This window comes from Capsicum annuum, chromosome 5, assembly GCF_002878395.1.
Source record: "Capsicum annuum cultivar UCD-10X-F1 chromosome 5, UCD10Xv1.1, whole genome shotgun sequence".
In the NCBI taxonomy this organism is placed as follows: domain Eukaryota; kingdom Viridiplantae; phylum Streptophyta; class Magnoliopsida; order Solanales; family Solanaceae; genus Capsicum; species Capsicum annuum.
Genome location: NC_061115.1, coordinates 17025870 through 17050700, shown reverse-complemented (window position 1 = coordinate 17050700; position 24831 = coordinate 17025870). Strand labels below are relative to the sequence as shown.

The window sequence follows — 24831 nt, the reverse complement described above, 5'->3', positions numbered from 1 at the left end:
CAGTGAGTCCTTATCCATTCGAGGATGATATTATTTTATTTCATTCATTATTTCAGTTTGGTTTTGCAAGACGGAGTTAGTTGGAGACATGTTCCTTCAACTCCTTACTTCAGACAGTATTTAGAGGCTTTCAGATTTAGTTCAGATTTTAGATTCAGCTTTCAGTTGTTTTGGGTATTTGTTACCCTATATGGATGTTATTATTTATCAGATATTCTATTCAGTTGAACCTTATGGACTATTGTTCATGTTTTCCGCATTCTACAAGTATATTATGCAATGTACAGGTACAGATATCAGTTATGGATTAGCTTGTGGTCCCTTGGGGTCATAAGCACTGTGTAGCATTTCGGGTACCAGATTTGGGACGTTACATAGAGGGATTTGGAAAAAAATGAGCAAAGGGGTTTTTTGAAATTTTTAAAAATGGCAAAGTCAGATAATTTAATTGGTATTGTAGGAGGAATGGGAGATGGTAGGTAATAGTGGGATGAAGAACAATGGCTGTAGAAGGAGAGATGGTGGAGTCTGGAGATGGAGTAGATGATGAGGATGCCATGGTAAGGAAATAATATTTTATTCTTGGTTGTAAGATGGTGAATGAGAAGAGAGAGAGAAGAAATAGATATAATAAGGAAGTGAGAAGTTAAAGTGTAATAGAGAGGGAGGGATATAATAGGTGGCAGGATAATGATGAAGAATTTCAGTGATGATGGGATTGTGATGGCAGCTTTTTGAAAATTTTGAACTCTTGGGATTTGGCAGTTAAGAGAGATATAGAGAACCGAAAGGGCATACCTTTTTCACCTTAATCAATTTTAAGAAAGGCTGATAGTCATACCTGAACTCCTGAAAATTCTAAACAAAATTCCCTTTGAGAATTTTATCAACACTGTAAAAAATTAAATAAACAAAGGTTAGATCACTCAATATTTTGGAATTATGACATACAACTAAATGTGCAAGACTGGATTAATAAACAATAATTCATCAACTTTTTTAGTCAATCATTGGAGAAGATTTATGCAGTCTTAATCATCCCCAAGGCTAACCTATTTTTTTCAAAGTGTTCCCTACTTAATGCTTTAGTGAATATATCAGCAATTTGCTCTTCAGTAGAACAAAATATGATTGAAATAAGACCTTTTTCAATATTATCTCTGAGGAAATGATGTCTAATGTCAATATATTTAGTTCTTTTATGTTGAACAGGATTCTTAGCAATATTAATGGAACTTGTATTATCACAGAAAATGAAAACACAGCCAACATCAGCACCAAAATCCATGAGTTGTTGTTTAATCCACAACAAGATCCAGCAGTAACATACTCAGCCTCAACACTAAATAGTGCTACTGAGTTTTGTTTCTTAGTGGACCAGGTAATTAATCATGATCCAAGGAAGTGTTCCATTCCTGTAGTGTTTTTCCTGTCCACCAAATAACCTGAATAGTCAGAATTAGAATATCCCATCAAATTAAAATTACTACCTTTTGGATACCATAGACCAAGATCACTAGTTTCCTTGAGATATCTAAAGATTCTCTTCACATATTTTAAGTGAGATTATTTAGGATTTTCTTGAAACATTGCACAAATTCCCATACTAAACACAATATCAGGTCTGTTTGCTGTGAGATACAGTAATGAGCCTATCATTTCCTCTGTATAGTTTTTGCTCCACATCAGGACCTGTTTCATCCAAATCAAGTTTTGTGGCAGTGGCTATTGGAGCACTGATTTCTTTTGCCTCTTCGATGGAGAATCTTTTGAGAATTTTCTTGACATACTTCTGTTGATTGATCATGGTTCCAGATGTTGTTTGTTTGTAATCCTAGGAAGTAATTCAGCTCCCCCATCATACGCATCTCAAATTCACAACTCATGAGTTTAGCAAAGTGATGTGTCATGTTTATGTTAGTGGAGCCAAAAATAATGTCATTAACATACACCTACATAACCAACAGAGCTTTCCCATTAATTTTTCAGAAAAGAGTGTTGTCAATTTTACCTCTAGTATGACCATGCTCTAGAAAAAACTTTGACAATCTCTCATACCAAGCTCTTGGAGCTTGTTTCAATTCATACAAAGCCTTGTCAAGCTTATACACATGATCAGGAAATTCTTTGCTTTCAAAGCCTGGAGGTTGTTTGCCATACGTTCTTCCTTCAGTATTCCCTTCAAAAATACATTCTTAACATCTATTTGATAGAGAATGAACTCCATGCAAGCTGCAAAGGCTACCATAAACCTTATTGCTTTAATTCTGGCTACAGGAGCAAAAGTCTCATCAAAATCTATGCCTTCTTCTTGATTATATCCTTGGACCACCAATTTTGCCTTATTTCTTGTAACTGTTCCATACTCATCAACCTTATTTCTATACAACCACTTAGTCCCTATCACTGTTATGTCTTTTGGGAGAGGAACTAAGTGTCAGGCTTTGCTTCTCTCAAACTGATTTAATTACACTTTCATAACTATGATCCAATCAGCATCGAGTGACAGAAATGCCTTAAAAGCACACATGTTCCTCAACCCTGACCTTGTAGTGATCCCAGAAGTAAGGTCAGTGAGCACATTTTCAATAGAATGAGATCTTGATACTTGCATCCTTTTGGAATCAATCCTTGTGAAGTACTAGGATCACTATGATCATTTCGATTTGGGGTGGTTGGTGATTCTATTCTGCCTGTCAGTGTGCCTCCAAAATCAGTTCCCCCTATCAGTGTGCCTCCAGATTTGACACCTTCTATTGATGGACCATGTTGTGTAACTTGTTTCTTAGAATCACTTCCTTCTTGTATGTTATTCTTAGCACAAGATTCATTAAATACTACATACATACTTTTTTTAACACAATTAGTTCTGTTGTTTAACACCCTATAAGCCTTACTATGATTTGAATAACCTAAGGAGATTCCCTCATCACTTTTAGCATCAAATTTTCCCAATTTATCTTTTCCATTATTATGAATGAAATATTTATAACCAAAAGTTCTAAAATGAGAAATGTTTGGATTTCTTCTTTTTAGTAATTCATAGGGAGTCTTCTCTAGAATAGGTCTGATCATGCATCTATTTATGATATATGTTGCAGTACTAATTACCTCAGCCCAAAGGTTTTTAGCAAGATTTCCTACAAGCATCATTGTTCTAGCCATAATTTCCAAGGCCCTATTTTTCCTTTCTACTACTCCATTTTGTTGAGGTGTTCTGGGAGCAGAGAAGTTGTGATCTATACCATTTGAGGAGCAAAATTCTAAAAACTTAATATTTTCAAATTCTATACCATGATCAGATCTTATGAAAATTAGAGAAGTGCCCAGTTTCTTTTCAATTTTCTTGATGAATATGGAAAAGACATCAAAGGTATCTTCTTTGGAAGTAGAAACAATGTCCAAGTAAATCTAGAATAATCATCAACAATTACAAAAACATATCTTTTTCCTCCTCTGCTTTGAAGTCTCGTGGGTCCACACAGATCCATGTGGATTAGGTCAAGGCACTTGGTAGTGCTGACATGGTTCTTTGATTTAAAAAAAGATTTTACCTGTTCCCCCCTACACATGTACTACCTTTTCTTCTTTGAATTTGGTTTTGGGTACGCCCAATACCATATCTTTGGAAGAAAGTATATTTAGTTGTTTTAGACTTGCATGTACAAGTCTCCTAGCCAGAGGATGGGATCATTTTCCATAACACTCCGGCAGGTTAATTTTGTTCCTGGCATTGCCATTATGTCAGCTTTGTACACATTTCTGTATCTTCTTGCAGTGAGAACAATCTCCTTGGTGTCCATCCTCTTGACTTTGAATCCTGCAGAAGTGAAAATAATTTTATTACCCTTATCACACAGTTGTGATATGCTAAGTAAGTTATGCTTCAATCCTCCTACAAGATAGACATCCTCTAATGCTTTTGATTCAGATGTCCCATTTTACCAACTCCAGTAATGATTCCCTTTTTTCTATCACCAAAAGAAACTCCTCCTCCATTTACTTTGGAGAGTGAAAGGAAATTTTTCTTATCACCAGTCATATGTCTTGAGCAAGCATTGTCCAGATACCAATTCTTTTTGCTTCCTTTCACCTTCTCCTGCAAGAAATCAATGGTTAGCTTTTGGAACCCAGACAAGCTTGGGTCCAGTTTTATGAGTAAATGGATGAATTAAATTTCTTCTAATCCATGTAGGCAACATGTAATGTGACCTATTTCTCTGACTAGTATTAGTTCCTTTTTCCTTGGTTTGAGAGAATTTATTTGCCAGATTTTGGTTGCTAGATCTGCTTTTGGAAGCCATAGGACATTCAGTGGTTGGATGTCCCAGATTACTACAGATATAGCACAAGTCTTGAGGATCATCAGGATTTTTGTGAAAACCTAAACCTACTTTTTTAAGGTGATTTCTTTCACTCAGCTTGTGAACAATTCTTGAGGAATTTGTCCACCTATTTGCTCTTTCAAGATCAAGTTTTAGTTTAGAGACTTCTTGACTCAGTTTATTCACCATTTCAGTTGCATGATTACATTCTTGTTTGTACTTAACTAATTCAAGTTCAGCATTTTCTTGTTCTTTACTCTTGACCTTTTTTCCATTTTCAGTGAGAGTTAATTTCAGTACTTCAGACTTAAGATCATTGTTTGAAGAATCAAGTTGTGCAACCTGTTTCTTGAGAGTGCAATTTTCTTCTTCAACAGTGTTCTTGTAAGCTTTTAAATCAATGAGATTGAATTTTAGACTTGCAAGACTGTTGAACAGCTCATCCCTATCAGAAGTTAATTCTTGGAAATCATCAATTAGAGCATTCATCAAGGAAACAAGTTTTGTTTTAGAACATAAATAGAACTTTTCTTTAAGTTCAAGTATACTTACCTCAGAAGCACCATCTTCTTCCTCTAAGTCTGAATCTCCAATAGCCATGAATGTTGTTTCATCAACTTCATCATCATCTGAATCAGATCCCCATGTTGCTATCATTGCATGTTTTTTCTTCTTCTTCCTTTTGGTTTTTTCTTTCAGTTCTCTTTCGGCCCTTTTCTTTCTCCATTCTATTTTTCAGACAGGATAATCCCTGATCTGATGATAAGTCTTACCACACTTGTAGCATCCATTTGGATTGTCATTGGAATGTTTCTTGCTACCTGTTCCCTTCTTCTTCTTAAAGAATTTGCTGAAGTTCTTAGTTATGAAGGTAATTTGTTTCTTGTCAAGTTCAATCTCTTCATCACTATCTGAAACCTTCAAAGCCAAGATTTTCTCAGGAGCTGCTTGTTCTTTAGTTCCATCAATTTCCACTTCATAAGTCTGCAGGTTCCCTACCAGTTCATCCAGTGTCATACCTGTGAGATCCTTTGCCTCCCTAATTGCAGTCACTTTAACATTCCATTTTGATTTTGGTAGTAGCCCCAGCACCTTTTCAACTTGTTCAGTGATGACTTTTCTCAAGAAATTCAGTTTATTTGTTAAGGCAGTAAGTCTTGTCATCATCTCATGCAAGAATTTATTCTCCTTCATCTTAAATGTTTCATACTCGGTAACAAGAAAAGCAATCATGAATTTTCTTACCTGAGAGGTACCCTCATGTGCATTGACCAATGCATCCCAAATTTGCTTAGCAGTGGTGCAGGTTGACACTCTGTTGTACTCAGCCGGTCGTAGTCCACAGACTAAGATGTTCTTAGCCTTAGCATTTTTCTTTAATGCCACTAAGTCATCAGCAGTAAATTCATTCCTTACTTTCTTGACTTGTTCACCATCAACCACCTTCATTGGAATAGTAGGACCATTAGTGATTTTATCCATAATTCGTAGTCTTCACCTTGGATGAACATTTCCATCTTGCTTTCCACCAGATAAAATTAGAACCATCAAAGAGTGAAGGTCTAGTAGTTGACTAACCTTCACTGTGACCAGTAGGAGGTATAGAATTCATCATAGTGATCTTTTCTTAGGTGCTAACCTTATTTAAGACAACCTTGCTTTGATACCACTTGTTAGAGTGTGCACCCTACTAATTTTAGTGTTTTACTTTAATAGTTGTCTATCAGTAGAACAAGTCAACTAACGTGGTTTACGTAAGTAAAAATGAAGATAATTATTTTTATGTGAAAAACACCTGGCTCAAGAAAGGTGTAAAAAATCACGACCTGTACCTTTACAGGATTTAACCCCAACTTTACTAATATTCTTGAGCCTCAACAATCAACAAATTACAAGACTTCTTGTAAACTAGGAATTAAAACTTCTAACTCTTATTTCTATAATAACACAAATCTTCCCAAGATAAGTGTACCCAAGTCTTCGAGTTCCCTAACTTGAAGACACAACTCCTAACTCAGTTTATATTTCACTGAGACTAGAAATAAAACATATTATAACTCAAAGAACCAACCCACTACAAAGTCTACTACTTGCTAAGTAAAGGACCAGGTTCTTCAAGTTAGTGAACTGATTTGTTGATTAATGTTTTTCTTATCAGTGCTTGAGTGAAACTCTTGAATATCGTATCTTCTATTTAAGCCTACTCTGATTTGAGTCCTTTAGATGATGTACACTTCTTTCTTCAATGAGACTCTTCTAAGTAATTTCACTTCTTGTTGCATTAAGTCTCCTTGATCGAGTATGAATCCTATGTTTGCCCAATCTTCAAGTGTTTGTGTTTATCTCCTTTTCAACCTCTTTGTTGCATGTGATAAGTGTTGAGAGCATATCTGAAACTTCTTGCTTATCCACTCCTGACTTTACGCATTTTTATCTTATCGGTAGTTTTGCATTATCTTATGTGCTTCACATGTGAGAACCAGTATGACTAACATGTTTCACAGGCATATGTCAATGATCAAAACTTCTTTTCTCTAACACTACATTTCAATCATTTTTCAAGCAGGATACTACATTATAATCCTTTTTCAAATAGGATTTTATATACTATTCATTCTCCTTCTCCAATTCTAATATAAGGTTAGAAGGTAGGAGTGCATTGCCTTTTGTCCTTACTTGTAGTTGTAGGACTACTTTTATAGTTTCTTGTTCTTTAATTTTTGTTACTATCTATTGTTTTATGTAGTTCTAATGGAGTATTATTTTGTTGTAGTATTATTCTTCACCTATTTGTTGTTTGTGATACTATCTATTATCTTTTGTACTTTCATTACATGTTTTAAAAAAACTGTATGGTCTATCGAAAACCTCTTCTTTACCTCAACTCTAAAATGGAGTAAGATCTGCATACACTCTAACTTCTCCAAACCCCACTTTATGTTACTACACTATATTGTTATTTTTGTTATCTTTTATGTATTCGGGTATAAGAATCTGTAAATAAGAAACACAAACTTTAACACTAGTTCAAGTCCAAGACAAGAACACTTATGAAGTCCTGTAACACCTTCAACCTAGATTACGAATAATCTATCTAAGAAGTGTTTTAAGATTCAGAAAAGAGATGAAACAGAATTTAAGACCAAGTCCTCCGAATTCACGGAGTGTCCTTAAGGAATAATTTCCCTCACTGTACCCGAGGTTTTGGAATCTTCCTCCTAAGATAAAATGGCCTTCAATCCGAACAAGAGTGGTACCTCAAATTGTTGGATTCAATGAGTTCACTCAACGGTTTGATAGATCACACATAAAGTTTTTCAAGACAAGAAGAGAGTTTGTATTTCAGAAAATTCGTACCTAAACCTGTGGATGAAAGCAGGTTTATATAGTCAACATGTGCCTCTTCTGAAAATTGGCAATGGTTCACTTAAAAGATGTGACCTTTCTGGAAAAGCCATGTCTATTCGTCCAAAGAATGTGTCTTTTCCAAACAGGCATACCATTTCATGAATCAGTGTGTCATTTCGTTGAAGGGTTGCATCCCTTCGTTTCAGCACTGCACTATTTTGGAATCTGCATGCATGCATATAAATGGAGTATCAAAACACAGAAAAAAGTTGTGTTTTTCCCTTTGGTATTTTCGAACTGAATTTCTGAATTTCTGTCAAATAAACTTTGTCCAAAAAGATAGATCTCATCAATCAACCAAATCCAAGCCGAAGACGAAGCCGACGATGGCGCGAGGCATCACTTATTTCTTGTCTCACTTACCATGTGGAGTAAGTGTTCCTTATTTTAAACATTCACAAGTTCTCTTCTTCCACCAATGTGGGAGAAAGAGTGAACTTTCCAATTTGGGAGTACTTTCTAAATTAGTGTCTCCCTTCTTTCCACCATTTTTCATTTACACTTTTTCATATACTTTGAACCCAACAATTTTAACTTTTAATTTTAAAATATCAAATTAATCTAACCTAATTTCGTTTTAAAAATTACTCAAGATGACTCTTGATTACAAAACATGACAACTATTTTAAATGGAAGGAGTACAATTGAACAATCAATTCATTTTCTTTCATTTCAACAAACAAAATCAGTAACAAAATCACCAAAAAAAAAAACTCTCTGAAATCACCCGTAAAATCACGAAAATCGCCGAATAAATAAACAGAGAGAGAAATTTTTTTCTTTGCTTTGAAATGAAAAATTGTTCTTACTTGAATTAAATAAGTTTTAATGATTTTTCTTAAAATGGTACTCTTTTATGGCACCATATGACTTGTCATGTAATTAAAAGAACTTTTGAAATTTATGATTGAGAATAATCTTTACATATTTATTCTTTTGATAATTATAGTATTTAGATTAGTTTTTATGCATCTCAACTAAATCTACAATATACAGATAAAAAAGTTATTTCATGTATTTTATTGTGATCAAACTTAAATATGATAAATTAGGTTCTCACCAGATATTTATGTTGTTGTAAATTATTTTTAAGAATAAAAGGTTAATTTCAGAGTTATATTATATCTAATTCAAATAAGGTTACTATATTTTGGGACGAATTAAAAGTATACCACATGAAATGAGGATGAAAATATTAAAATGGGCAAGTACTAGGACTGGATGACACGTGGCAGTATGATCTAATGCGTGGACAAGAAGGAGTTCGCGATGAGATCTGTTTTAGTCATATCATTCATTGGTTCGCGTAGGAAGAAACTGAAACGTGTCAGTTAAATTATTATTTTTAAATTGTTATTTTACTGGTGGCTCAATGATTTTGTCTAAATTCAAGAGTTTGTTGAATATTTTTTGTATGGAATAAAACAACCTTTAGGACTGTGGGGTCGTATGGTTGGTGCGATAGGAATGAGAGAAAAAGACTCAAATATATTATTGAACTAATAAAAGTGATTTATCTATGTCAGTCATTATATATTAATCCACTCTAGGCCACTGTCATTAAGAGTATGACTCAACTATGACACTATCGTTACAAAATGGTTCATTCTAACTTATGAATATACATAATTCAAGTTTTTAAATACATTTACTCCTAAACTTACTAATAGTATTATTTATGCTTTGGAAAAAAGAAGTTTGAAGGTCATAGTAGAACATTTTCAAAAAATTGCTAACACAAATTTCTAAAAGGAAAAAAAATTACCATACCATACCATGCATAATCCCTCATTAGATTATGTCCTTGAAAGCCAAAAGTAGATGCATTTTCGTGGATCCCTTATTCTAAGATTGTAGCTACTTATTTGTTACTCTGGCTTTCTAAATAAGCGGTGTTTTAGTTAATTGAGAAGACATTTAGTGATGTTCTCCAATTTTACTCTAAATAAAAAGAACTTTAACATACTCAAGAAACTACCAAAGAGTTGCACTGATTTAGTAAAAACACTCTTTGTAATCTAGGAATGCATAGTTTCATAAGGAGTATGTTGCTACTATTCTAACTTCTAAGCTTGAGGCTCAACTCAAGACAGATATAACTCGCCTGACAAAGTGCGGATTTCACATAGCGGCAGTGCAATATCCGAAACATACAAAAACATGGTCACACCTACCCAGTGCTAGAAGGTCGGAAGGAGAAGTGTTATAAGCACTGGCAATGGGTTCCTTGCTGCTAAGGCCGTTCAGCTTCCAACAGTAGTTTTCGATTGATCATTCATAAATAGAACTGCAGAAACAAACTACAAACAATTTTACAGTTTAAGATGCACTGAAAACTAGCAGCACTTTGTGGTTTACAAGAACAAGAAACCTACGAGATTCGTCTGTCACCACACATCCAAGAAGCAAGTTTTGCCCGTCTCAACGTGCTATGAGTTCACTGTACACCTACTAGTATGCAAACGAAAATATACCATTGTAACCATCATGTTTGAAGTGAGCATTGGGCAGAGTATGAAAAGCAGCTCTCAAATATGCTGTTTCCAAAGGTTGAGATTCAGTAAATTTGACAAATGCAGCAAACTCAACGGCCTCTGTAAAAGAAAACTATATCACCAGGCCATCAACTCTTTCAATTTGCATCGGATGTAGCTTGTGGCACCTCTTGGTATATGCCAGATTCATCATTATATGAGTACCTACATTAGATACATCAAAAGCAAAACAGTTAACAAAAATGCTATTTTTGACAGATTCAAAAGTTCAAATCGCACTGCACTATCAGGGTCTTCACAAATTGCCAGTAACCAATCGAAAATAGCAACATCAATATCCAGATTTTAATGTCATAAAACAGTTGAATGTCATTTACCATTGTCCTGATGATGCATTGCAATAGAGTCCAGATGATGGGTCATAATAGTAGCCCATACTGCTGCTGTAGTAATAACTGATCAATGGAAAACCAAAAGAAGAGTAAAAAGTTAAAAGTTTGAGAAAGCAATACCCAAAAAAAAAAAAAACGTGCTATGGCATTAATGACAGATTCCAACTTACGAGACGCAGTTCCTAGACAAATAGAAGAACATATGAACCTTTCGTATCACTCTTGATATCTCATATGTCCTCTTATCAAGTCAATGAAGGAAAAATTAGACAAGCACGTAATCCTTATTTATTTTGGTTGTCCCTGCTACTGCTAAAAGAAAGATGGATGGTTGGAACAAGAAGAAGAAATTAGAGCTTTAATATCATCCACGATTGTCCAATGCTAGGCTCGGGTATATCAAGTAAAGAACTACGCACACTACCATGAACTTCCAAAACGAGTACTATGATATTCTGAGACAAGAGTAATGTGGCCTGAAACTGGTAAATAGAATGGAAACCTAACAGGAACACTACTGCCGATATTAACTTGAAAAGAATGTTGACACAGTATACAGGGGACTAAAGAAAAAATATGCCATTATTGGAATGGAGCCCCGAAAGAAGTATGTTCAAATTGATTTCATAGTATCCTCTCCCTTTAGAACTACAACGTTGAGTAATTCTTAGATTAAACAAGGAAGAACCCTACAATAACCTGCTCTCAGATGAATCCAACGGAATTTCAAAATGATACGGTTTGATTTCTTACTTACTAAGATGTCCACACACTAAAAGCAGAAGACAAAAGTAGTGCAAGGAGCTAAAAGGTAGAAAACATACCCAGAGGACTCATCAAAGACATAATCGCCATGCTGATCACCTACAGTTCACATTAAGTGGGAGTCATGTATGCAGAAAGGGGAAATAAATAAACCTTGTAAACTCATCTCACATAGAAAATATTGAACAAAATTTGTCAATAACGTCAATTCTGAATGTGTTTAGGGATCAAATTACCTCCATTAGAAGCAGGATTAGCTGGAATATTTTCATCGCCGTCACCAAACATGTCAAATGCATCATCGCTCCTGCTAGCTGAGTTATATGAATTTGATGATGCCACATCTGCATTATGCATAGAATGTCCTCCTGCAGTAGCATTTGACCCACTAGGAAGGAAATCTTCATCGAGGATATTATCGGTCTTAGGTTGCACTGATTCACTGGATTTACCCAATCTTGCCAGAGCTAACTTCTCGTATCCCTCTGGAGCAATACAAAACGCAAAGTAAGATAGTACCCTCATTCATGCAGCTCAAAAGAAATGTCTGCGCACGTAAGAAAAAGACCAATTGTTCATTACTTCGCACCCTCGCATAGAACTTAGTCATCAAAATCATCCTTATACAACAAAATCATAACCGATGTAGTCCCGCAAAGAGGGGGTCCGAGGAGCGTAGTGTGAACCCAGACCTTACCCCTACCTCAATGGTAGAGAGGCTGTTTCTGTTAACCAAAAATCATCCTTATAGTAGATAAAAGCCAAGCCAGCAACCAGGGGGAAAATCTACCACTTTCTGCATTTGTTGTGCAGAAACTGATCACCCCCCCCCCCCCCCCCCCCGAACACATACCCAGGTGGGGAAAGTCTTAACCAGTTTGGTTAGGAAAAGACAAGAATAGAATGGGAAGGAGAAAATACTTCCATCATATATTTTCCACTTCCCAAAGTCATGGGCATGGAGGGGAAAATTCAGAAAAAAAGAGAGAACAACCCAATGGAAAGTACCTGCTTCCCTCTGGAAACTCTCTTGCTTTTCATCATACACATCTGTGAAACAAGAAATAGACTAAAAGATTAAAAATGCCCTTGGTATTCTATTCAATTATAACCTTTCCATACTGTATGCAAACACACTTAACTGAAATCTCCATTTTCCATCAGCTTCATAGCGTCTTCTGTTAGTTGATCAAACAGCTGCTTAGTTTCTCCGGACATTTTGCCCTTTTTATTGTTTGAGGTACCTTTCAATCTCCTTAAACCTTGCAAAACCTGTTAAAAGCATCAAGTTCTGCCATGAGTCCAAAAGCAATAGAGAACAACATCAAGTTGATAGCACAAAGACTCTTGACAGAAGTAACATAGCGAGTGGATATCTCATCGTACAAAGCCCCGCCAGATTCATATGAGGCAACTAATACAGGAATGAAAAGTGAATGGTGTATGGTCTAAATTAACAGTAATGTTGAAAGAACTCGCCTAAATGCAAATCCTCTGTAAGGAAATTGCAAATAGGCAGCATGATTTGTTTGGTTGGAAATGAAGGACCAAAAGATCTGCCATCTTCTAGAAATTATCCAAAACAAGATGACTGATCACAGCTTGATGCCCCAAGTCCTATCATGTTTTTTAAAAAAAAGAGTGATGCATATTGAAAGTAAAGAGAAGGGTATTCTGGTGTTTTCAAACAACAAATTAAGATATTAACCTTCCAAGCAAAAAAGCAAAGCCTTCTCTCAAATAAACTCTTTTTTTGTAACTGCTCTCTCAAACAAAATCTTATCGTCTTCTGTTAAATGAATAACAACCCTCAAATCAACCTATAAATTTAACAGGGTTTTTTCTAGAGAATAAAGAACGTGGCCTGCCAACACCACAACGGACTGGATGCCAGATGACACATCTCTTCCCTGCAGGTATCAGGAACTTTTGGGTAAGGGCCTTATATTTGAATATCCTGATTGATAAGGATAGCTGACCAAGTGGAAAGAAAGGGGCAAAAAAGTAAGTGGTGTGGCACCAACTTTCCTAGTATGCTGGTCAGATGCAAAGCATCTCGTCATTAACTTGTTAATACTAGGGAGAGAGAAAAGCTGTCAGAGGAAGCAAGAAGGTAACTGACTGACCAATACAGCAAACAATATGCTAAATTTACTTGTTTTTGCATGGATGACTGTGTGTTTAGGAGTAAGTAGACGCAGAGGAAACAAGTTGAATTGTCGAAATATCAGATGCAAAGTTGATAGCCCCATTGTCTTACCATGATTAAAATAGCTCCTGCAGGATGCAAAAATTTTGACAGGAGGTGCTATTCTAATTGGTACCAAAGGTTCTACTTCAGAAAAGCCAATGAGGCATTTACTATATTCGGTGATCTAAAAATTTAACCTATATATTTTCGTGGAATTGATTCCAACATGAGCAGGACTGTTAAATTCAAATATTCAATACCTTGGAAATGAGCCCCATAAAATCCATAGTTGTAATATGATTAGTACTTTCCTTGACTGATTAATGTGTTCAACCAAAAATCCCAAAGAAGTTCTTAAATAACAATGTAAATTAAACAGCTCAACCATAGCCTCTCCATTTCTCTTTTGAGAACAGCAGCAAAAACCACAAAGAAGTTTGTTTGGACAATGAAAAAAATGTAATATGCAAGCAGCAACTGTTGTCAAAGTCACACAGGCAGAAGGTAACATCCAAGCACAGTATCAACAAGTAACTATTAGCTATTGGAGAAAAACAAGTGGAAGATACAATTCATATTGAAACCACCACAGAAGGAAACAGAAAATGATAAAATGTTATAAAGATTTAAAAAGTGATCCACAACAAATGCTATCAACACTAGTTATCCATTATTAAAAGTAATGAACAACAACAATAATAAACTAGAGAACATGACAGAATACTTACTGTTTCTCCTGGCTCGAGCACATCAGCAATTCGCCTCTTCATCTTTGCTAGTTGTTCTGATGTAATGTCTTCAATTTCATCTTCATTTGATATCTTCATAGCACTCTTCCCAGAATATCTTTTCTCAGTATCAACACTGTCAAGCCATGCATCCTGCAGACTTGCTAAGATCAGAAAAAGATACAAGGATTGGGGACTGAGATAGAAAATACTTGATGCATAACTCGCACCTTTATCTCATTTTCATTTAAATATTCAACATAGTTTCCTGATGCATCAAAGAAACCTTCTTCTCTCTCTTTATTCAGATTAAAAGGCTCTATTGCAATCCCGTCATCAATGAATGTTTCATTTTCCTGCAGCCAGTGACATTCCCTTATTTACACCAGAAAAAAATACAAACAAACAAGGACTACGAAGTTTAGCCATAAAGCAATTAGAATATGCAAGATCTGACATTGATGATAACCAGAAGTGCTTTAGTCAGCTTTATAGGTCAAACCAAAGAACAAATAACAATATAATTCCATGAATTCAGTGTGAACACATGAAGCATCATAATGAATTAACATTTATGCTTGGAGAGTTTTAAAGAAAAGAAAGGAAATGTTAGGAAACTTAAACAGAACGAAACAAAGGAAGTAAAAGCCACAAATTTTTCTTTCCATTGTTTCATTGGCGAGAGAAGTATGAAGGGCAGGAAAGTCACACAAATTCTTTCTTCTTTGTGTTCTTTTTCTCGCCTCTGTGCAAATTAAAATGTGCAAAATTTAAATCTAACTCCTCCTCTCTTTGTACAGTTCAAAAACCCACTGTTCATAAAGTGAAAGAGAAGAAAACTACAAAAGATAGTATGGCACAATTCTATTGGACACAAACAAAAATCATGCTCAGTGAATTTAAAAGCGAAAAGTACAAAAAAGCGTCTATGAGGTTTGAAACAAAAAGCGAGAAGTAAAGCACACTTTTCTAAATGAAGCTCACAATATACAGATCATAACAGTACCATACATACATGAATTTAGCACTATAATAATCAAATTTCAACTAAGTTTAACATTTGACATGCTCTAACGTCGACATTAGTCCAAATCCTTAAAGTTTAGATTCAAAAAACTGCCCCGTGCTCACTGGAATCACTTTGCGCACAGCCATACACGGCCTAGAAGCAATGTCGCTTGTTCCGCCCTACTTCATTGCTTTACCTGAAGAAGCGATGACTTTAAATAACACTGATAATGGTAAAATCTTTTTCTCCAGACATCACGGCGTTATAATGTACAACTCAAATTGATTGATTTTCTTCAATACCTAAGAGTACAGACCAAGAATCAACAACTCATAAAAAGCAAAAATTACCCATTGTACTATTGTTTGGCAAATCCGTTCTTGAATAAATATGGAACCTATTAACATGTGCCACAAACCTCCCTAACCCACTCCCACCACCAACAGCTCTCCCTCATGTTCCCTACTATCTCTCCTAAAACAATATAAATGCTCTGGTTATCCTGCTATGATAAAAACATTTTTTGTCAAAAGTTAAAATCTATGAAAGCGTCACGTTATGCTGCTGCTTTAAGTGCAAAGCAACACTAAAGTGCAGCGTTAGTGTAGAAAGATGCAACAACTACACCACCTCAATGCCAAACTAGTGGGGATCAGCATATTGATCCTTAATCGATTTGCTCCACCTTGGCCTATTTCATTCAAATAAATTTGATCTTGGGAAAAATTCTGTGTTATAGAAGGTGCGCTTAAGCTCCAAAGCGAGACTCAAAATGTGTTGAGCACATTGCCTCGCTTAATGCGCTTCAGTGTCATAATTAATTTTCTAAGGCATACTTTCCTTGCCAATGGGCCTCTTCTGAAGAGGCGACACACTAAACAACTGATATTTCACTTTATCGTAATTTATTTTTCAATTTCTTTGTTCATATATTTGTTATTCATGCTTATAATTATTAATCTTAGACTAAACATATATATTTGTATAATTTTTTTTGTCCCTTTGCACTAATTTTCATTAAAGCCCACGCTTTATTTGTGTTTTGCACTTAAAGCCTCAACAGACCTCAAAGCTTTTTTGCGCTCTTTGCTTTTAATAACACTCACAATTTAGGCATTTCCAAGAATTTCCGTGAACCTCATACTTATCTCTACATAGACATACTACAGCCTTGTTAGAGTCTAGTAAACATTCTAGGATCTTGTAAACATAGTATAGATATCGATACTCCTTGTAATTTTTTTAAATTCTCTTTTCTTGACGTCTCTCTGACGGTTCATTAGGAGTTCTGCCTATTTAAATAGATGCTCGGGCATAGGCTAAAATGTACAACTTCATTGGAGCTCTTGTATTTCATCTTTATTCTTACACTCACTGTAATAAGTTGGTTGCTTGTGAGAACAAAAGAAAGAGAAAAAAGAGAGCTATACGAGTAGAGGTTGTAAATCTGTAAGGACTCAATAGAGTTCAAGAGGAAACTACATTGCCACAAGATCTGTACTTGAACATCCATTGAAGCTCTTAAGGGAACCCCTCTAATCCAAGGGAACCGGAAGTAGGCACCACATCGGTGTTCTAAACCAGTATAAACTACTTCAAGTTTAATTATTCTGCTCTTTATATTCTATCTTCTCTACTAACGGTTATTTGCGGGAAGTAGTCAACATGGCTTAGCTTTTAAAAAGAGGTCAATTTACCCCACCCCCCCACCCCCTTCCTCCTCTTGAATTTCACTCTAGACTTAAGAATGTAGCTTGGCGAAGAGGCGTCTTCAAAGCATATATTGTTTCTTTCTGTCCAGACACACCAAAATATGCAAGCAGGGATCATCTTCCATACTTTCCTGATGGGTTTTCCGACCTTCCATTAGCTCCAGCTTACCAGTGCATCTTTAATGCTACTCGGCATTTTCTTCAGGAAATAATCAAGCTTAACATCCACTCAACTCTTTCTTCTTTTCTTTTTTTTTGGGGGGGATGAAGCTCCACTCAACTCTTTCACCCTATTTTCTCACATGGTATCAAAGCAAGTTAGAAAAATACCTGTTCCACATCTTACCAACTGGGAAGAAATGAACGTCACGAGCCATTCCCTGATGGCTATCCACATCAGCTCTCATTTCTGTTGGTGCTGCACGAAAATCGACACCATAATTTTTTTATACTAATTTCTAATTTCCTACTGTATTTTAATCAGTTGCATATTAATTCTTTATTTATGTTTATGGTGGTGTCTACTCCGACTTGCACGAACCTTCACTAATTCGTTGAGCAGCCAGCTATAGCACCAACACTGAGTAAACCTACTCAGTGAGGTTTGATAGGCTCACACTGAGTGATTTAGATGGAACTCTAACCTAAGATCTCCAACTTCTATGCTTCAGCCACTCACTCGTCACTTTGGAGATCATTAACACATTCACTGGTATTGTTTCCTAAACAATAATATATCAGTCTGCTTCTTATATGTACTTACCCGTGCTGCCTTCTTCAATGATTCATAAACAATTAAGTGCATGCCTTATGTATTGGTGCCAACACTAAAAGTTCATGACAAAAGTGAAATGTCAAAAATTGTCTTGCACCTAACTCAAAGGGCTTAAATACTCCTTAAGAAACAAAACTAAACTACGTCTCCTTCACCAGATTAGAGCAACACCAGCAGATATAGTAAATGTCTGACATAATGCAACACCCAAACTGGTGGGAGTGCTGTGAGAGCTATTTTATTCTCTAGTTAAAAGCTCAAGTTCACCATTGCGTATGTGACCAACCTGGGAACTTTCGGATGATATGTAGCTTTGAATCACTTTTATTCTTTTTAAACTTGTCAGTTGGTCTAATAATGCAAAGGATACAGTATTCCACTAAAACAACCTTGAACATCAACTAGTGTCACCAAACCCGGTCTACAGATGTTCACAACAGTCATCATGCGGAACACGACAAGTTTGACCTACACTTAGCACCATCCAATTATGAGTATTTGGGAGATGCCATGAACATGTGGTCAATACTTCAAGAAAGAATCATACGAAATATCAATATATTTAGCAAAAATCAGATGAGGAACGTTAATTCACATCCCATAATTTCTTAGGGCTGAGACTGAATAATGGATTACTTTTTCCAAAAAAGTACCTTCATATTCAACTTGGTACATGCTTCTTAATAATTCTAATGATGATTCACTTACACGTGGAAGGAAATATTTATGCTATTCCTTTTAATGAGCCGTTATATGTTAAGAAAGTTCACCATTTTGTTTCGTTGACCTTTGCTCTAGAGCATAAAGGATTGAAATATAAAATTATACAGGTATGTATCAGTGGTTTTTGTGATCAAGTTCTTAAAGATTGTCACTATTTTGCTTATGTTACTACTTAGGAAATATAATTAGCAATAAAGATTAGTTATGGTTTTTAATTGTACAAATGAGCACCCATATCTCAGCTCTTTTTGAGAAAATTACCCATATCTAAGTTGTTCTAGCTAAAAATAAAGCACAAATCATGCCAAGCCCAAATGTTTGTATTTATCCTAGTATCACTTCCTTATCAAAGATATATGAAGTAGATATCAGAGATCCACAAAGTACCTAACTTGGCTAACTACAATCAAAAAAAATATGGAATAAAAGATATTGGAAGTAACAAACCTCATATTCCACTTCTGCCCGTGATATGTCAGCTATTTCACCTTCAATTTCTTCATCAATGAGCTCCCTTTTTATTTGATTCCGCCGTTCCAGACGCTCTTTGGCTGCAGCGCGAGCATCTGTCAGCCTACTAGGTTTATCTTCACACCCATCAATCGTGTTATCGCCCTGCTTTGCCTTTTTACCCTTTGGGAACCTTACCCGCTTCTGCCTGTGATGTTGAGGAAGAAAGCAACATGTCAATGCAAACATCCTTAAAATTCAGCATCAAAATGAAACCATTTTGAGCCCAACAAATGAGGTTGTCATATAGAGTGACAACCAATATCACATTGAAAAAAGCAACCATTCCAAGTTATATTAATTGCTGGCTCCATGCAACACAAGATCCTTAGAAGGAGTATTACAATAGGTAAAGCTAATTTCTTCTAATATTTCTCATACCAAACTCATGAGAGTCTCAACAACAAAATACAACAAACTCTGATGTGAAAAAGAAAATAGTTCCAGCTTCTACTCCTAATTAGAAGCAGAAACAAACAAAAAAATTAACCAGTCAAACTTCGGATCATATTTTATTCCTTCTTCACTCAGGCAGAAACATAGACTTCAGCCTAATCATGCTATCGTTATCTTCATCACCTATCAAATTACAAATAGCTAGAGAAGAAATATATTGGAAAAGCTTCTCATTTGCTCAAAACTCCTGAATTTAGTTTTTGGTTATAGGGAAAATTAGCAAACAAGGCATTCAAGTAATTATCTTACTGTCCCAATAGACAAGATGGAAACACTTCTTCAACAACATAAATCACACCAAACGTATGAAATGATAAGGACAAGTGTGAGATTTAGAAGACCTCTAGTTTTAGAAAACTTCTACTCTGTCCTCAAAGACAAATTATTGAGCACTGAATGAAATGATAAGAGCAAGAGTAAAATAGATACATAGATTACATATAACTGATACAATTGGTTTGGGATGAGGCAATCTCAATAGGAATCTCAACATATGCGCCTAACTGATCATTCAATAGGGGCTCGCACATAATAGGTTTAACCACCTCAACTCCATGTTTCTGGCATGCCTCCCTCGTTCCTTGATCCGCTTGTAAATTTTTTGTGTAATACTCTCTTCTTTTTTTTTCAAGAATGTTCTTGGGTAATACTCTATAAAAGCTATCACCACCTCAAGCAGTAAACCAAAGTCGTTATGGCTATGTTATTATCAGAGGATACTCTAAGCAAACGGTCAACTCTGGTGCAAGCAAAATGGCTTTTATATGTAACGCAAGCCCCATAGACACCTTACTGCTGTATAATTCCTTACATCTCCAACAAACAATGTATTTTCCTTATATAGTTCTCTCAAGGCCAAACTCACCCTCCTCCTTTCCTAGACCTTTACTAGGCACTAAGAATACACAATCCACCCATCCCCACTTCATTTTTTCTCCAACTTCAAATCAATAAGAAATCAACAATAATACGCACTAGAATAAATCAAGCTAATAGAATTTGGGCGCATTTGCAGAAATCATGATGTCAACAAACATAGCAGCTGAAAGGAAGCAAATCCAAGTACATACACCTACACTCCTATAGGAAGCAAATCCAAGTGCATACACCTACACTCCTATAAAAAGCTCCTTAAATTCTTACATTACATAAATAATAAATCCCAGTGGAGGCCAAAAAAAAAACGAGGTGATTTCTTCCTATTTGTTCAAACCTTGGCGGACAACAAAAAACAACGAGCTTCCCTATTTATCTACTATTATCTTTCCACTGATACAAAATGCTCCCCTATTCACTTTTTTCTTTGATAACTATAGTCTCCGAGGTAGCCAGCAACACCTCAACTAACTCCACAGGATAGTTGCAACCTCTCGCCATCAGCAAGTACCACATAATTTTATCCACCAAGGCAGGACATATGGAAAGAAATCACTTAGGGGTCGTTGGTGGCTATTAAAGAGATAGCTTATCTATGTATAATACAATGTTTGGTAGCTAGTTAACAAGTATTCCCGTATAAGATTAATACGACGATATCAATTTAGAAACTCACACAACTAATACATGTATAAGTTTTGATGGAATTGATGTATTATCTTATGTGGATGGAAGATAGAATAGCCAATACCACATAATTAATACCTGCATAATTCTAAACAGCTAATGATCATTATCTCACACCCTACCATGTTCACTTTTCTATATTATATTTCGATATTGAAACAAATTGTATTTCCTTCACCATTATGTTTTCAAGCATACACAAAGTATTACTACTACTATTCATTAAGAAATCCCTGATTTATAGCTCAAATTTTATTTTCCAAAACTCTATAGCACAAAATAACATGACCTTTCATCTATGCAAAATCCCTAAGTATGTTCAAAAAAATTGCACAAAGTTAGGGCACAAAAAGTCACATGAAAAAAAAAACAGAAATAAGTATCACCTTGCACACAACTCGACTAATTGGGCTACCTTCTACACCTCGACTAATTTCAAGAGATAAAATCCATCTCCCACCAGCAACAGGTCTCAGGATCAGCTTGCAACAACTCAACTAATTCCACGTGATAGTTGCAACCTCCCACCAAATACTAGTACCACATAATTTTATCCACCAAGTCTAGTACAAACGAAAAGAAATCCCAACTATTTTTATCTCTGCTGGAATTTTAACCTAAGACCTCATACTTCTCAACCCACTTCCTCGACCACTAGAGTCACACTCTACCTTGTTCACTTTATTACATCTTGATATCGAAATAAATTGCATTTCCTTCGTCAATATATTTTCAAGCATACACAAAGTATTACTACTACTATTTATCAACAAATTACCCATTTATAGCTTAAATTTGATTTACCAAATCTCAATAGTACAAATTAACATGAGTTCTTCATCTAGTCAAATTAACATGATTTTTTCATCTAGTCAAAATCCCTAAGTATGTTCCGAAGAAATTATACAAAGTTGGAGCATAAAAAAAAATCACATAAAAAAATTGACTAACTGGGCTACCTTCTAAACCTCAACTAATTCCATAAGTCACACCCTACTACCCTGTTCACTTTTTTTATGAAATTTATTATATAATATTTTCAAGCATACACAAAGTATTACTACCACTATTTATCAACAAATTACAAATTTATAGCTCAAATTTAATTTTCCGAAATTCAATAGCACAAATTAATATCACCTTTCATCTACGCAAAATCCCTAAAGTTTATTCAAATGAAACTGCACAAATTTAGGGCACAAATCACATACAAAATTACAAAAAAAAATTACTCAGGAGGTTTATTGGAGTCATCTTCATCAACAAAGGGGCGTTTGGAACGTCGTGATGAACTTTCTTCCATGGCGGACGGAGGAGGAGTAATCCCAGTTTTGGTAAATAGTAGTATTATAGTAATAATTTGTTTGTATATATATTTATTTATTTTTGTACTATACAGAGATGTGCATAAAAAGAAGGATTAGTCTCATGCTAACGATATACTTGGAAATCAAAAAGAAAAAAAGATTGTATACGAGTAATAATTAATGGACTCTTAATATAAGCTCTGGGATATTAAGGTGGTTAGCATATGTTACGTCAATCTAACAAGATTGGCCAATTGGAAACATCCACGTGGCCTACTTTTGACAGTGTTTTAAACAAAATTAACAACCCTAATCGAATTAGACCTCTGATTAGACATATTGTAGTGGGTTTAGTAATAGGATTTGGGAGTCAAATTTTAAATTCTAATACGAAAATAAAATTTTACTTCTAATTTCAATTTCAATTGCAATACATTGTGATTTTACTTCTACTTAAAATATAAAATTTTAATTCATATTCAATCAAATTAAATTTTGCAAAAGAAGACTCATGCGGAGCATGAAGAAATTGTATATACTATGTGAAAGATTTAATATAAGAAATAGATAGCTACCACTGTTGACAAGTTGATGTCCGTAAAATTATATGTATTTAAAAATTATTATAACATGTAATTGCAACATTATTTATATTTTATATTTAAAAGAAGAAGGATATGTGATTTATTAATAAGGAGTTTAAAGATACACGTAGCATAATATGCAGCGTAATCGGTTCAAGTAAATCTCATGTAAATTGTAAAGAAGAACATGTGTGCCCGCTTGTTTAATTTTTTTTTAAGAATCTATGTGTGTACATTCAAAGTTGGAGAATATAAATGTCAACTAAAATCAAATTAAATAACATATTTATGTATTATATGTGAAACAACTTTTTATTATTTTAAAAATTATTAGAAATTTTGAAATTCAATTTCAAATTTTTATGGCCAAATTATATATTTTTTGGATATTGAAAATCCAAGTAAAAAAAAAGTAAAAATTTTCATAACCAAACACCTTTTAAGTAAATTGACTGCCTAATGAAAATTCTACCTAAAATTAGTACAAAGCCCAAATCGTCAGCCCATAATCTTATCCATCTCATATTAGTGTTGTGGGGGCCCAACTTGAACACATAGAAGGGAATGGGCCTTGGCCCAACATCTAATATACAATTTTTATTTTTTTTAAAAGAAAAATCACACCACTAATAGTCTTAAGTACCATATCTATATAGTATCTTTTATTTAATTACATGTCATTTCATATTTTAGATGTATTTGAAAAGTGATGTTTTCGAAGAATTATTATATATCACAAAAGTAACGTATTCGAAAAAACTTGTGTGTGAGGTGATGTATCATTAGTTAACTTATGTATCTTTAATTAATTATGGTCATGATACATAATAATCAATTTACTAACTTATATATCATGAATTAGTTATGGACATGATACATTAAAATATAGAGAAAAGACATGATTTTCCCCCTGAACTTGTCGCCTCAACTCACTTTAGCACTTAAACTAAACTTTTGTTTATTTACCCCCCAACATCTTTAAAGTGTATTAATTTCACCCCTCAAAACTGAATACCACTCTCACAACAGCAAGTGTGTTATACTCGCTTACACATCACCACCACGTCAATGCCACGTCATTGCCACATAAGAAATTACTATTTTTCTAAAACCAATTAATTCCCCACATATTATTTTTATATTTTTTTAAAATATTTATATATATATATATATATATTAAATAAAAAAGACAACCCCCACCCCTATTTTCTTTCTTCTTCACACCCTCAACCATCATCCCCACCCCCTCCCCTGCAATTAACACAGCCCCCCCCCTCCCTGCACCCTTCTTCTTCAAATCCCCCCCCCCCCCCCCATCTTCCTCCTCCAGCACTCCCCCACCCCACCCCATCTATTTTTTCTTGACCATTTCTCCTCACCTGCTCCCCCCACCTTCTCCATATATATACTTGCTGGAAACTCCATTAACAGACCCATACACAACAGAAACTCAAACATACACTACACAATAGGGAGCTGACCGAAAAACACATATACTACACGGATTCTCTCCTATTTTTGTGGATTTACGGAGAACCACTCACCATCAATACACAAGCAATGCATCAGAAGATCGGGGGAGAAAGATTTGAGAAGGGGAGAGAACGAAGACAAGAAACAAGAGAGAGTTGAGAAAACACAGTGAAAAGAGAGAGAGAGGGGCGAGAACAGGTTGTTCTGGTGAGTTCTCGCCAGAAAACGACGGTACGGTTATTCGTTTTCCCTAATATTCGTCATTGTCGAGCTCTCCTGAGCTCCGACGAAGCGAAACAATATCCGCAGCTCTAATCCGATCAAACTCGAACAATTTTGACATTTTGGTAATGATTGAAGAAAATGGATATTGTTGTTTGATGATATACCGGAGAAGGAAAGGGTATGGGGTGTT

At 35.1% G+C, this 24831-nt stretch overlaps 1 protein-coding gene across 3 annotated transcripts; it reads right to left on the bottom strand.

The window, feature by feature from the left end:
- Positions 1-9914: 9914 nt before the first annotated feature.
- Positions 9915-22558, bottom strand: LOC107870366 (CD2 antigen cytoplasmic tail-binding protein 2). Of its 3 annotated transcripts, none has more exons than XR_007055432.1 (11): positions 22285-22530; positions 18971-19181; positions 14535-14660; positions 14305-14457; positions 12528-12657; positions 12394-12435; positions 11622-11870; positions 11445-11484; positions 10606-10683; positions 10109-10432; positions 9915-10033 (listed from the first exon to the last, which is right to left on the bottom strand). XR_007055432.1 is itself a non-coding variant. In XM_016716870.2 (10 exons), exons 1-10 carry the CDS (start codon positions 22353-22355, stop codon positions 10366-10368), a joined length of 1167 nt encoding a protein of 388 aa, XP_016572356.1. In that variant the 5' UTR covers positions 22356-22558; the 3' UTR covers positions 9976-10365. The 3 variants fall into 3 exon arrangements, 1 of the variants encoding a protein (XP_016572356.1); XR_001674118.2 differs by having other exon boundaries at positions 9915-10020; XM_016716870.2 differs by having other exon boundaries at positions 9976-10432; positions 22285-22558.
- Between the last annotated feature and the right edge of the window lie 2273 nt (positions 22559-24831).

Excerpts from the sequence above, each read along its gene's own strand:
- LOC107870366 (XM_016716870.2), bottom strand. The coding sequence starts at position 22,355 with ATGGAAGAAAGTTCATCACGACGTTCCAAACGCCCCTTTGTTGATGAA. Across the intron at positions 14,661-18,970 it reads GGGCAGAAGTGGAATATGAG|GAAAATGAAACATTCATTGA; the intron begins GTTTGTTACTTC and ends CACTGGCTGCAG. Across the intron at positions 12,658-14,304 it reads TGCTCGAGCCAGGAGAAACA|GTTTTGCAAGGTTTAAGGAG; the intron begins GTAAGTATTCTG and ends TGCTTTTAACAG.